At 51.0% G+C, this 14,431-nt stretch overlaps 1 protein-coding gene across 1 annotated transcript in view; it reads left to right on the top strand.

Annotated features, from left to right (window-relative positions):
• LOC111155134 (solute carrier family 12 member 8) overlaps positions 1-14,431 on the top strand; it is a 148,523-nt gene that overhangs the window by 14,111 nt on the left and 119,981 nt on the right. Inside the window, exon 3 of the mRNA XM_022515205.1 lies at positions 10,938-11,084. Coding sequence (XP_022370913.1) covers positions 10,938-11,084 — 147 coding nt within the window. The remainder of the gene's footprint in view (positions 1-10,937; positions 11,085-14,431) is intronic.

Raw genomic sequence — 14,431 nt, 5'->3', positions numbered from 1 at the left:
ATCTGAAGGTAATTTGTACACATCAAGTACCCCTATCCATGAATTCTTCAGTGTGTGTTTCCCGAGAACAAGAATTTTCTTTTACCGAACCACAGTATATTTATTGAGATCAGGAAATGGGACATTGCTACATCCTATTATCTGGTCCTCGGTCCCACATTCCAATTTTTTCAGTTATCCCCCTCACATCCTATAGCATTTTTCCACATATCCCAGGGTCTGGTCCAGGGTGACACTTTGCACTTAGTTGTCCTATCTCTACTCTTCTTTAATCTGCAACTGTCTCTTAGCCTTTTCCAGTCTTTCATGACATTTTTTGAAAAACACCGGCCAGTTGTTTTGCAGAACATCCCTCAGTTTGGGACATGACCCCTCACGGTTAGATTTAGCTTTTGTGTTTTGGGCAGGAATACCCTAGAAGTGATAGTTGTGTTCTTCTCTAGAAGGTACAGGATGTCCCTTTGTCCCATTATTGGTGATGCTAACTTCGGTTACTTATTTAAGGTGGTGTCCATTAAGTTAATCCACTCTAAAGTCATTGACCTTCCCTTTGTAGTTAATAAACAGTTTGCTGAGGATACTTTGAGACTAGGGAAATATCTTGTTACCTCATCGGTCTTTAACTCAGTGGCATTAGTACCCATGGATGGTGATTCTGGACAGAATTGGTTATGACTCTGATGGTTGCAAAATGGTGATTCTTCTGACACCATCGCTCCTTCCACAGATGTTAGTTGGTGTTCTTCTGTAAAAAAGGACTTTCCCTTCTCCTCATTTTAATCTGTTCATTTATTTACATCTGTATGAACTCAGATTCTTATTTTATTACTTAAACATTCTATTGCTATTATTATTTTGATGCTCAGATTAGCCCAGAATTGGCCAGTGGGAGCCCCTTCAAGTTGGCTCCTATGTCCTTTAGTCACATTCTCATCTCTTTCTTTCTAGCACTTTCTTACTTTTTGACACAAAATGTGCCAGGCTCATTTTGTACTTTCTTTTCCCCAGCCCTGAATCAGCCATTTCTCCAAAGGGTCTTGGTTCCTTAAGGTGAGGAATGGTATTTAAAGACTGAGAGCTGGGGCCTCGGTATGTTGATGGCTACGGGGGTGTCTTTGCTTTAGAACCTTCAGGTGGACAGAGAGAAGGAATGTAAACACACGCACATACCCAGTTTTTTATTTTTCTATCTATATTAAAAACCACAAATTGGAACTGATACTTCTCATTTCGACCCACCAACCCAGGGGTCATTCTTCTCCTCATCCCTCTTTCTTTAGTTGTAACTCCCTTCTCCAACAGTGAGAAACTTAACTTTCATCTACATTTACTTCTTTGCTCAATCCTACAGTTCACGGAAGGTAGATTTAGAACTGTTAACTCCTACCCCTGTAAAACAAACTCCCCCCCCCAATGAAACCCCAAAACCTTTCTATCTAGAATTGAATAGTTGTAGTTATTTTTGTCGTTAGACTGAAAGCACACAGGCAAAGAATCATGTTCAGAAGTTACTCTGGTTCAGTTCTTTTCCCACCTTCAGTGTGATTATGTGATTTGTCTGAAATACAGTTAGGCCAACTTGTTTCACTTTGCAGCCTGATTTTTCTCTCATCCTTGTTGATTTGATTTGACTCTTGAGTATGCCAAACATTAATGTAATTCCAGAAGTCAGAACTACTCGGCCCGTAACAGTTCTTAAACAGGTATAACATTGGCTGATGGACTGATGCACCCAGAAGAATAAGCCTTTTGCAGGTGATTTTTAGCTGGTTTGCCTGTTCCTGGGGGAGGGCGTTAGGGTCCATGTTGCTCCTTGTGATGTTAAAGCCAAGTGGACTTTCCAGGGTCAGCCTGAGTCCTGCTGGGAAGGCTCTGCCCATTTGCCAAGGAGGCTGGGGAGGGCAGGGGACGCTCTTTTTTAGGCGGCCATGGCGTTGCTGCGGTGGGCTCCCGCCATCTGTGGGACAGTAGCAGGTGTCTAGAGCACTGTGTCTCCGGGCTCTGAGTCCCGCAGGTGGAAATGGCTGTACTGGGGAAGGATCTGCAGTGGGGTCCTAGGAGCCAGAACCACTGGCAGTCAGTGTTTGCACGGTGTCTGAGAGGCTCACCACTGCCGGGGCTCTGCGGGGGTGGGGGGGTGGGGCTGACCTGGTTGTGCCTTGGGAGATTCTCAGCCTTGGGCAAGGATTAGGGTGCGCAGGCATGGAGAAACCAGAGAGCAAGCATGCAGAAACTACCTTATGGAGACCATGGCTTTTGAACTATGTGGCAGAGGAGACCCACATTGCCACGAAGGTCTCATGTTTCTAGTGACACTTAAATCAATATTGACCGAAGGCGCTGCCCAGATTCAAGTCCGGGGAAGTCAGACTTTGACCACTCCACACGGGACCTTCCCTCCTCCGCGGCGGGGCCATTTCCATTCCTCGTGTGGGTCTGGGTGGCAGAACCCTAACCGGCTGTCGGCTGTCGGTGCTGGCTCTTGTGGCGCTGGCCCAGGCCAGGTCTTGGGAGGGTGGCCGTCAGGGCTGAGCCACAGAGGAAGGATTTCCCTGAAACTTGATGATGAGTTAGGTGGTGAAGAGAGGAAATGCACCGTCCAGAAGCCCTCCTTTCTTACTCTGCCCCCGACTTTCCTGCGGGGACCTTCACTCACATTTAAAATTGTCTGTTGTATTTCCTGCTTCCAAAAAGCTTTCACAATTCTCATCTCATCTGAACTGAGCGGAAACTCACGGAGTAGGTATAGGGCTGTCGGCTCCTGACTGCCCGCAGGCACGCTCCGGCCCACGGAGCCCCCTGACCCCAGCTCCTGCCCCCGCCCCCGCCCATCCAGAGCCAGAGGGGATGAAGGCGGCCCCCACCTGGCCCACCACATCACTGTTCCGCGGCAGTTTGCGTCCTCTCTGATGTGTAATTAATAAATAATCAACTTTCAGAAAGCAAACTGCTGGCTTGTGTGTGTGTATCCCAGGCAGAAACAGTCTGTGCGGATGTGCTTTGTCTGCAGGGAAGGGACAGGCCTTTTCTTGCTCTGCCCCTCTCCTGACCTGTGTGGGCAGAAGCAGTTTCTCACCTGGTTTCTTTTCCTCCCGCTGTCAGAAGAGAGAAAAGGCACCATCTCATGTGTCACATGTATCCCTGAAGGCCTGGCGGGTGGCCTGCTGGAGGCACTTGCAGAAGGCTTCTGGGTAGGGGCTTGGCTCCCTGCCCAGGGCAGACCTTTTCCTCTCCCCCTGCTTCCTGGGTACAGGAAGCTGAGTGTTTCCTCCTCTGGGCACATCTGAGGGACAGTTTCCCTACCTTTCTAGACGCCCTGCTCAAGTGTGGAGATTCTCTGGTCAGAGGAGAAAGATGTCTCTCTCGGCACTGTGGCAGCCAGCAGGCCGCCGTGGTGTGGCCCATGTGGGGTGTGGGCCTCCGGGCTCGGAGGGCAAGGCCTGGCTTCTTCCCAGTCCCAGGAGCCGCGGAAGGGAAAACTGTTGCCGTGAGCGGCACGAAGGTGGGTGTGCCCTGGGACCCTGCCAGGCTGGGGGGCCTTGGGAGAGCTAGGCACTGACCCCCTCTCTGAGGGGTTCTGTTTCTTACTCTTCTCTGTCTTCTTAGTCTCCACCTCTGCTTCCTAGTCGACTCCACGTCAGGCCCGGCCCCTTCTCTTCCATCAGCCTCTTACATCCATGTCAGAGGATGTTGTTATTCTGGCATTGATGTCTAGGGCCCAGATCTGAGGACGGGGAGATTCTAAATAAGTTTTCAGTTGCTGGGACCAGACCTCTCCCCTGGGGCTTAATGGGAGAGCCCAGAAGGGGAGCGGCTCGCCAGTGGGCCAGGCAGCCCTGGCCAGCACAACACACCTTGGCCCAACCCAACCGGAGCAGCTTGCTATCTCAGGTGGTGGGCAGGAACTAGGCTGTCACCTGTGTCACTTACTGAGGAAGAGATAAGGAAGATAGCTGTTTGGCTGCCCAGAGCTGTAAAGACTGAGTGGAATTCCCAGATGTTCTTTTCCTCTATTTCCAAGGGGACATGGGCAGCATGGAGGATGAACACTTCTCCATAGCTCTGAGCCAGGTCAGGAGCCCCCAGGGATCGAGCCCCTTGAGACAGAGTGAAGATGTGATTCTGAGGAATGATAGTGACACACCTCCAAATCAGTGGCAGTTTCTCTTCTCAGGGGACAAAGCCGTGGACAGAGCATCTTTTACGTAAAGTACCACCCCCTGCAGCTTGGACGGGCCTGGTCCTGTGGCTACGGATCAGTACCCAGTGTCCCAGGCAGGGAGCCCCTCCAGTCCGTCTGGTGAGCCGTGGGATTGCCCCTCCCTAGCCGGGCCCAGCTTCCCAGAGCCTGGCTGTGCTCACACCTGCTCCACGAGGCGTGTGGTCCCAGACTCATGGGAAAGACAAGCCCTTCCCAAGTCTCCTCCAGGAAGACAGATTACCTGGCCCACCCTCAGGAATCTGCAGTGTGGGAGGGACTGCAGCTCTGCCCAGATCTCTGGAAGCACGTGGTTCATCTTCAACCTCCCAGCTCCGCCGGCCTTAAGGAAATCGTCTCCCCCAGACTGTGGGCTTGCTAGTGCCCGTCTCGCAAGTGAAAAAAGCCAGTCCCCACAGAGAAGAAATCTGTGCTTTTATGGAACTTCAGTTTCAAGAAGAGAATTCCTTTTTTTCTAAACCTGCTCCTGGTTTATTTTTTTCTTTTTCTTTTTCCTTTTTTTTTTTTTTTTAAGATTTTATTTATTTATTTGACAGACAGAGATCACAAGCAGGCAGAGAGGCAGGCAGAGTGAGAGAGGTGGAAGCAGGCTTCCTGCTGAACAGAGAGCCCGACTCGGGGCTTGATTCCAGGACCCTGGGATGATGACCTGAGCCGAAGGCAGAGGCTTTAACCCACTGAACCAGCCAGGTGCCCCATAAACCTGCTCCTGGTTTTCTACTGTGAATCAAGATGGTCTACAGGTGGCACCGCTCTTTTCGCTTTTTGCCATCAAAGAGGACCATGTCAGGAACAAAGTTCTCTTCTTCTGAAAATTGTGCATTTCCCTTCCGTGGCCCCTGTGTCCCATGTCAGAACCTCTCAAGCTAAGTGAATCCTCAGCATTTGAAATGGTTAAAACTGCAATTCAGGGCTGGGGACCATAGAGGCCCACATGCTTGTTCATTTTACCCTGCCGGTACCTACTGTCCTCCCACTTAGGAATCACAGCCCTCTTACCCTCTACCCGCAGAGTCTTTTAAACCAAGACTAACCACATGGTATCCTATGGGGTTGTCTCATTTTGCCAACGGGGTGGAGACACCAGGAAGAGCCTGAAGCTTCCCAGCCTTACCCAGATGGCGGTCAACTTCACATCTACCTCTACCAAGAGCAAAATGAAAGTGTGGTGGGCAAGACCCATTGAGAAAGGGTTGAGGCTGGGCATTCCTCGCATCTTCAAAGTCTGGAAGGAAGCTGAAAGTCTCAGAAGTCCCTCACAAATGAAACACTGTCACTTGGAAAAGAAAAAAAAATATTTTTAAAGATTTTATTCATTCATTTGTGGGAGAGAGAGAGAGCACGAGCCGGTAGAGCGGCAGAGGGAGAAGCAGACTCCCTGCTGAGCCAGGAGCCGGAGATCATGACCTGAGCCGAAGGCAGACGCTTAACCATCTGAGCCACCCAGGTGCCCCCCGTCACTTGGAAATTTTGATGCCTCAGTTCTAAAAAATAAGTGATTCCAGATGCAATTGCTGAGAAATCTATGAACTAACTTAGTGGAAACTGCCCCATCTGAAGCTGGGCCTCGAGTAAGCTCTGTGTCCAGAGCATTTCTGAGCTGCACAAGTTTCTGTCTGCCTCACTCTGAGGATGAGAACTCTGGCGTCTGACACTCCACAGATGTTCATCTGGACTTTGGCAACACCTTACAGACTTCCACAGGGGCCCAGCTGGCTTCTACAAACAATGTAACCTTTCCTTTAGCCATCTGAATCTGACGTGACATCTGGGAACTCTGAGCTTTTTATTTTTCTGGCCTGGAGCTGTTGGGGCCACCCATGTGGGTCCCCACAGCATCTCAGGCAAGTTGGAGATGAAAGACAAGACTTGGTCCCTGATATGGAGCAGAACCTTCCTGCAAATGGTTCAGGGAAAATGATAAATTTCTCCAAATCATCCATTTCTCCAGTCTGGGAGATAGCCTCGTGTCCAGCCTGAGCATGGCACTTAAATATGGGGCAACCTCAGAGGCTCTCGCTGTCGGTGTTGCCCATCACAGCACCCCGTTTGTGCCTGTGTAATAGAGGCTGAATAATGAGACTATTTTTTGGGGTTAAAAAAAAAAGAGGGTTGCTGGGTGGAGAGGGAGTATGGAGAGGGTGGCTGGGTTATGGACATTGGGGAGGGTATGTGCTATGGTGAGTGCTGTGAAATGCGTAAGCCTGATGATTCACAGACCTGTACCCTTGGGGAAAAGAATACATTATATGTTAATAAAAATAATTAATAATAAATTTTTTAAAAAGTACCTGGAGAAAAGGAAAAAAAAAAAAAAAAGATAGCTCAGAGCTGGTCCAATTGTCACCTGCCATAAGCCCAGCTGTTCTACTCCCTCCTTCCCTCGGGGATAGAAAGGACTGGGTAGAGGGGCAGAGGGAGAGTCTGTGAGTCATGACCTTTGTGGTAGGACCTGTCTGAGACGGGAGGGGATTCCTTACCCTCTCACAAAGGAGGGAGTTGGGTGTGAGGTTCCGGAGCGTGGGGGAAAAGCTGATATTCTGTGTTCCTGTGAGATGTCTCTGCCCTTAGCCTGTCTGAGCAGGAGCAAAGGGGGATTGGGAAACATGGGCAGGGCAGACAGAGAGCAGGGTTGTGGAGTAGCCAGCTGTGATATTGTGATTATAGGAAGAAATATATATTTGGCTTTAATACCCATTCCTGGCATAGAGCTCCCAAAACCCTTGGAATTTCCTAAGAGATAAGAGTGATAAGGGTATCTGGTCATTCATAACCATCTCCTCTCACCCACAGCTGGGTTCATGTCAATAAGTTGGCTTTTGGAAAGCACGTAAGGGTGGGGTGATTAGAGGGCTGGAACTTTCAGGGGAGACGTGGGGACTAGAGATGGAGTCAGTTGCCAATGGCTAATGATTTCATCAATCATGCCAACGTAATGAAGCCTCCATAAAACCCCAAAAGAACGAGGTTCGAAAAGCTTCCAGGCTGGTGGACACATGGAGATTTGGAGAAGGTGGTGGGCCTGGAGAGAGCATGGAAGTGACACACTTTCCGCCCTTGGCGTCTCTTCCCCTCACTGTTCCTGAGTTATACCCTTTTGAAACACAGCGGTAATCTTGGAAATCAAGTGTTTCTCTGAATTCTGAGAGCCATTCTACCAATTAATGGAAGCCAGGGACGGTATCACGGGAACCTCTGATCTATAGCCAGTTGCTCAGAAGCACAGCTGAACAGCCTGGCCTGGTGACTGGCATCTGAACTGGGGGGGTGGGGTTGAGCAGCGTTGTGGAATCTGACAGTTTCCAGACAGATCATATCCAGACTGAGTCGGACTAGAGGACACCAGCCACTGCTAGAGAAGAGCTGGGTGTCGGGGGGACAGCCTCACATTAGGACTGGTTTCAGGATTGTACCAGCCGTGGGCCAAGCAGTCACTCTGCGAGGTGGCTGGTTTGAGTTGTCTGGACAGTAGTCTCTGCCATGGGGCTGGAGCCCAGGCTGGGGGCAGGGGTGGGGACACACTTCAATGGAGCCGTGGCAGGATGTGGGGAAAGGAGAGGCGTGAAGGGCGGGCACTTGAGCTGTGGTCATGTTGATTTCCGGGGTATAGCGCACCAGTGTGGGGGGCCTGTGAAAGAGCCCCGTGGTGTCTCTGTGTTACCTACTTCACAGTTTCTTCTAGGGTTCCCTGTCTCATCTGTTTTCCTTTTCTCTGTGCTTTTCTCTCTTCTCCCTTCTTTCTCTCTCAACCTGGGCTTTTGCTGGTCTCTCTTGAAGAACATCAGGGTTGCAACATTGGGGTCAAACGCAGGCTCTTCCAACCGGTCTCTGATGAGCACATGGGCTCTGGGGAAGACTGAGTTACATTTTCTTGTCACTTGGTTAAAAAAAAAAAAAAAAGGTAGGCACATTCTCCTAAGCCTCCTGAGATAAACTGTCATGGCCCCGCCACCAAACTCATTTTAGACCATTGATACTTTCATTCTCAGGGTGCTGAGCCTCCTAAAGTTTCTGCCTCCTTTGGGAACCCCCTTTAAGGCTGAGGAGTTAGTCCAGTGGGATCCTGGGAGTGAAAGCTTCTCGTATGCAGTTGGGTAAGCAGACATGGACACGAAGCAGTCTTCAAGGGGGACAGGAGAAGCTGGGATGGAAGAGGAATGCGATTTCTAACCGCATGGTGGGAAACCCGTGGGAGGGCCGACACCTGCATCGTGAAGCAAAGTTCAGGGTGTTAGAAATGGGAACCTAAATAATTGAATTATAGGAAAGCAAAGGGCAAATCACCGGAGGTCAGGGCCAAGCACAGATTTTCTAGTCAGGCATGGGGGATTCAAACCCAGCCGTGGGCTCCCGGCAATCCTGCCTCTCCTCCCGGCCTCCTTCCTCCGCTCTGCACAGGGGGCCCTCTCCCTGCCTGCCTCCCAGGGGTGTTGTGAGGACCAAAGGAGAAGATGGCTGTGGAAGGTGAAAGTGTTCTCTAAATTGTTACTCCTTGTTGTCAAGAGCCGCCATTGTCACTGCTGTTTATTTTTTTTTTTTAAAGATTTTATTTATTTATTTGTCAGAGAGAGAGAGGGAGAGAGAGCGAGCACAGGCAGACAGAATGGCAGGCAGAGGCAGAGGGAGAAGCAGGCTCCCTGACGAGCAAGGAGCCCGATGTGGGACTCGATCCCAGGACGCTGGGATCATGACCTGAGCCGAAGGCAGCTGCCCAACCAACTGAGCCACCCAGGCGTCCCTAACAGGCTGTTTTAATTATCAATGTTTGATAATACATATTAATATCTCAGGATTCTTTTTTTGAAGACTTAATTTTTTTTTAAAAAGCTTTTATTTATTTATTTGACAGAGGGAGACACAGCAAGAGAGGGAATACAGGCAGACAGAATGGCAGGCAGAGGCAGAGGGAGAAGCAGGCTCCCTGACGAGCAAGGAGCCCGATGTGGGACTCGATCCCAGGACGCTGGGATCATGACCTGAGCCGAAGGCAGCTGCTTAACCAACTGAGCCACCCAGGCGTCCCGTCACTGCTGTTTCTAATAAAGAAAGCCGTGGTGGGAAACAACGCAAGGAGAGACGGGAAGCTGGGCTATGTCCTGAATCTGGACGTTAGGATTCACCAAACAGGTCTTGTGGTACCATTCGTTCAAGGACAAGCTTAGGTCGGCACCGTCTTGCTGTGAGCCCCAGTCACCGTTCTCACATTTACTGATAGTCAGGAGATCCCGTATTTGTGGCTTGTGAAACACAGAGGGACGGGAACACACACAGAAGAAAGGCGCTCCGGCTGGCGTCGGGGACTGGCAGGAGATGCCAAGGGGTCTGAAGTCTTCACTGACAATCTTAATGATTTTTTGAGGCCCTTTCTTGATCTGTGAGTGCATGATACAAAGAGAGAGGAGGGGATGGGCTTCTCTCCTTTTGTTCGGACCTTGGTCAGTGGGCCTCAGGCTTTGGTGCTAGGTCCTGGGCGCGTCCATTGCTCTCCGCCATTCGGGAGTCAGGGTCCTGCGACTCTGACTGTAGATGTTCTTTCCCATTCTCTTGATCTGTCTTCTCACTGTGTCTCGGTTAGACTCCCTATGCACACTGCTTCCTAGCTGCCCCCTCCCCCCACCCCTGCGAGGTGAGAGTCCTCTGTCGCTGCTGTGGCCTGAGGTACTGGAGGGTGACCGATGTGTGCATGTACACTACCAGGCCTGCGCTAGAGGGTTCACAACACCGGCTGCTACCGGTGGTCTTTAAGCCACTTGAGTATTTCTGCAAGGTTTAGTTTCTTCAGCAAAGAGCTTCCATTTGAGCATTTGTTTAATCTCCTTTGTTATTTTTGAATTGGAAATGTAAGGAAGGCATGAGTTTAACCACTTATAAACCTCTGATTCTAAACAACTGCCAAAGGACACCTTAGGGCCCTGGGGGGTGGGGCGGAGGGGGCATGGAGGTCGCTGGGACAGCAGGGTCTGGTCAGGAAAGCAGCCACTGCTCCAGGTGTTTTAAACAGCAGGAACTCAATTGCAGAATTCATCACGGGGGTGTTTGGGATGGAGGACAGAAAGTATAAAGTCAGTCTACCTGAAGGTTAGTGACTTCTGGAAGCTGCTCCCGCACTGGGACGGGAGGACTGACAGGGAACATGTTACACGCAACTAATGAATCATTGAATGTTATATATATGATGTACTCTATGTTGGCTAATTGAATTAAAAATGAAAGAAACAGAGAAAGAGAAGAAAGAGAGGGAGAGAGAAAGAAAGCAAGAGGAAGAAAGAAAGGAAAGAAAGAGTGAAAAGGAAAGGAGGAAAGAGGCCTTACCCTGTGCTCATGACCACTGCCTGAGCTGGGGTCCAGGATCCCATGCTCACTAGAATTGCCCCCACCTACCTTCCAGAAGCCAGAACTCAGTCACCTGGCCATAGCCATCTGCAAAGAGGCTGGGAGGTGTAGTCTACTGAGCAGTGAGAAGGAAAGGGAACCGACACGCCGGCCAGCTTGCCTCTGCCCATGTGGATACAGGAGTCACTGTCAGGAGAGAACAGTGACCCTTCGGCAGAAACAGCCTCCAAGACCCCATGTGTGCATTCACATGCCTGCCCTACACGGTCAGGTGGGCGGACCCGCAAGCTGAGCTCTGCTAGCCCCCTCCCTTTCCACTCCCCTCCCCTTCCCTCCCTGGCCCTCTGCAGCGTGACTAGCTGAGTTCCGTGTGCTCTGTTTCCAGGGGGAGCTGGCCCAGCACCAGCCCTGGTGGAAGAGCCAGCTGTTCGTGTGGGAGCCAGTGCTGTTTGGGACCTGGGATGGTGTGTTCACGTCCTGCATGATCAACATTTTTGGGGTCGTCCTCTTCCTGAGGACTGGCTGGCTGGTGGTGAGTGGATGAGCTGGTAACCCTGCAGTTTCTTGGGGGCCTGTGATCCGGCAGGCTCTGCGCTCTCGGGCACTCCGCAGCTCAGGCGACAGACCCCGAAGCACGGGTGGCCCAGAGCTCGAGATAAGAAGCAGGCACACCACCTAGCTAGCACTGCTGTTTCAGTGAGAATCCTGAGAACCGAGGCCTCAGATGAAGGTTCCGAGGGAAGCCTCCCCATGGATTTAAGTTATACGACCTCACAGATATGAGGAATAGGAGCGCAGAAGTCAGGGCACATCATGGGTGGGACTGCGGGTGGATCAGAGAAAGCAGACTGGTGGCAACTTTGCCTCCAGCTGGTGACCCTCTCCAGCTTTCTTGGCACTCTCCCACTTCACGCGTGCCCTCCTGGTGACACCAGCTTCTTCGCCCACAAGGTTGCCTCCCCCGGCGACCCGCCAACCTCGTGGGTAAGGCTGCACACGGCCATGCTGGGTCAGAGGCGCGTGAGATGGTGGGGGCAGTTTGCTTCTTCCCTACAGAGAGCAAAGGGCCCTGCTTTGTGCCTTCCGTGAACATCTTGGGACCTTCCAAGCAGATGTGTGTCCTGAGTGGGGGTCTGAGCCCCGCACACAGGGCCTTCTCCCTGGGACTTCCATAAACTAAACAGGCTGCTTGAAATAAAAGGGTAGCCTGTCAGGAATCGTGGACGAGCCCCTACTGTGTTCCAGGACTACTGTGTGCCAATGGGATTACAGAATAGAAGGCCCCGTTCCTCCCCCAGGTTGAGCCAGCAGCCCTCCCTGCTGGGTCCATTTCACATCAGGAACCCAAGTGAGGTCTCAAGGTAGCGTGAACTCCCTCAGGAGTGGAACAGGCCCCAAGTGTCCGGTTGCTATGGGATCCAGGAAAGTGGAGTCCTGGGGGAGGCATGGTTCTGCCAGGCTCTGAGAGGCGAGCGGGACTGCAGGGTTGAAAGACAGAGCAGGCCATTCAAGGTGTGGACTGTACCAGTCAGCATTCTTCAGAGAAACAGAGCCAATACCAATAGGAGATATCTATCTATGAGACATCTAGGACATCCTATATATATGACTGTGGGGTCTGGCGAGTCTAAGTGCGACTCAGGTAAGCATTGAGGTTGCAGACTTGAGGCTGAAGGCTGGGAACACAGAATTTCTATGTCGCAGTCTGGCAACAGAATTCTTTCTTCTCTGGGAAACTTCAGTCTTTGCTGTTAAGACCTTCAACAGTCCGGAAGAGGCCTACCAGCAGTAGGGAGGGTCTCCTCTTTTGTCTAAAGCCTACTGACTATAAATGTTAATCACAGCTTAAAACAAACACAGTAACATCTAGACTGCTATTTGACTAAACCAGTGGTCACCATAGCCAATCCAAGTTGACACAAAATTAATCATCACGTGGGCAAATTCTGGGGGAGTAAAGGTGCACTGTGGTGGGGTGTGTGGGGCTCTTAGCCCCTCAGGAGGCCTGGCGAGGCCAGACCTTCCTGAGCTCTTGCTCCACTCCATACACAGGTCCTTAGCTCAGGGTTCAGCCTTAGTCATGGCCTCGAGGGGTCTGAATTTTTTTGTTTTATTAACACATGGAGAGCTTAGAGTAGGGTCAGCAGCCTCCCTAGCGTGGATGCTAAGAATCCATGCCTCTTACATTCCTCCCAAACTTAGAGAGACTCCTGCTTACAAAAACCCAATCCCTCCAGCTCAGACTCCTTGTCCTGCCCCCAGATTTAGGCATCTGGAATCCACCTCTGTTTTTGCCCCTTCCTAAAGGCCACCTCATTGCCCAGCACCTCTCCATCCTGTGTCCGAGGGAGGCCCAGCAGTCTGACTGCTGCGGCAGAGGAAGGCCCGGCTGGTGACCGCTGGGCCCCCAGGCTCGGCTTCATGCATGGGGTAGTTATGGAATGGTAGAAGGAGAAAAAGGTAAGCTCTCTCTCTCTCTTTTTTTTTAAGTAGGCTCTGCACCCCACGTGAAGCTCAAACTCACAGCTCCTAGATCAAGAGTTGCACGCTCTACCGACTGAGTCCGCCAGGCACCCCTAAGTGCTCTCTCTATTTTGACTCTTAAGTCTTTAAGGGCCTCTTCTTAACTCTCACTGGGCTCTTTTTTTGGAGAAATGGCTGGGCAGAAGCATCTGTTCCATCCCCAAAGTGAAGGTACAAGTCGTCTTGTTACATTTTCCATTGTGGCAGAACGCAGGACTCTAGTACCTAGCAGCCTAAGGCACAAACCTATATTATCTCAGAGTTGCTGGGGTCCAGGGACTCAGCTGCAGCGTAGCCGGGTGCCTCTGGCTCGGGATCTCTGCTGGGGATGCCCTCAGCCTGTCAGCCGGGGCTGCCATCCCACCCGAAGGCTCTACCAGCCGAAGATCACCTGTGTGGTGGTCGGCCGGCCTTGTCACCGGAGGCCTCTTCCTAGGGCTGCCTCTCCACGTGCCGCTGACTTCCCCAGGATGAGCTATCTCAGAGAGAGAGAGAGAGAGCGAGAGCGAGAAAGAGGGAGAGCGAGAGAAAGCGCGTGCACCCAAGATGAGAGCCACGGTCTTTTTATATCCTCATCTCAGAAGCAATATCCCTTTACTTCTGCAGTGTTCCGTTCATTAAAAGTGAGTCACCAGGTTCAACCCCAGCTCGAGGGGCGGAGATGACACAGGGCACGTGCGCTGGGGGCTGGGGATCCTGAGGGCCGCCTTGGAGGCCGCCTACTACACCAATACACCCTTTTGCCCTGACATGATGTGAGCTCTGAGGTTCGTTTTACCTGAAAAGCCATATTTGATCATGGAAAAAAAGGCAAACGTGAAATGGCAAAAATAAGATAGAACTATGAGGAGGTGGCATAAAACTCAAGTCAGGAGAAGTCATGCCAGATGATTGTCAAGTAGACTCTACGAGCTCTGAAGACTAATTTGGCAACACGCTTAGGACTTGGAAGATGTTAAAGTGGCAGTTTTGATATGAAAAGTCAAAGACCAGTGGATATCTTTTTTTTTTTTTTTTTTTTAGATTTTATTTATTTATTTGAGAGTGAGAGAGAGAACACAAGCTGGGGGGAGGGGCAGAGGGAGAGGGAGAAGCAGGCCCCCCACAGAGCAGGAAGCCTGATGTGATGCGGGGCTTGTTCCTAGGACCCTGAGATCATGACCTGAGCTGAAGACAGACGATTAACCCACTGAGCCACCGGAGCGCCCCCACAGGATATCTTTTTTTTTTTTTCTTTTTTAAAGATTTTATTTATTTGACAGACAGAGATCACAGGTAGGCAGAGAGGCAGGCAGAGAGAGAGGAGGAAGCAGGCTTCTCTGCTGAGCAGAGAGCCTGATGTGGGGCTTCATCCCA

This window comes from Enhydra lutris, unplaced genomic scaffold (genome assembly GCF_002288905.1).
Source record: "Enhydra lutris kenyoni isolate GAN:26980312 unplaced genomic scaffold, ASM228890v2 scaffoldscaffold39, whole genome shotgun sequence".
Classification (NCBI taxonomy): domain Eukaryota; kingdom Metazoa; phylum Chordata; class Mammalia; order Carnivora; family Mustelidae; genus Enhydra; species Enhydra lutris.
Note: the sequence above shows the minus strand (reverse complement) of the source record. Positions and strands in the feature narration are given on the sequence as shown.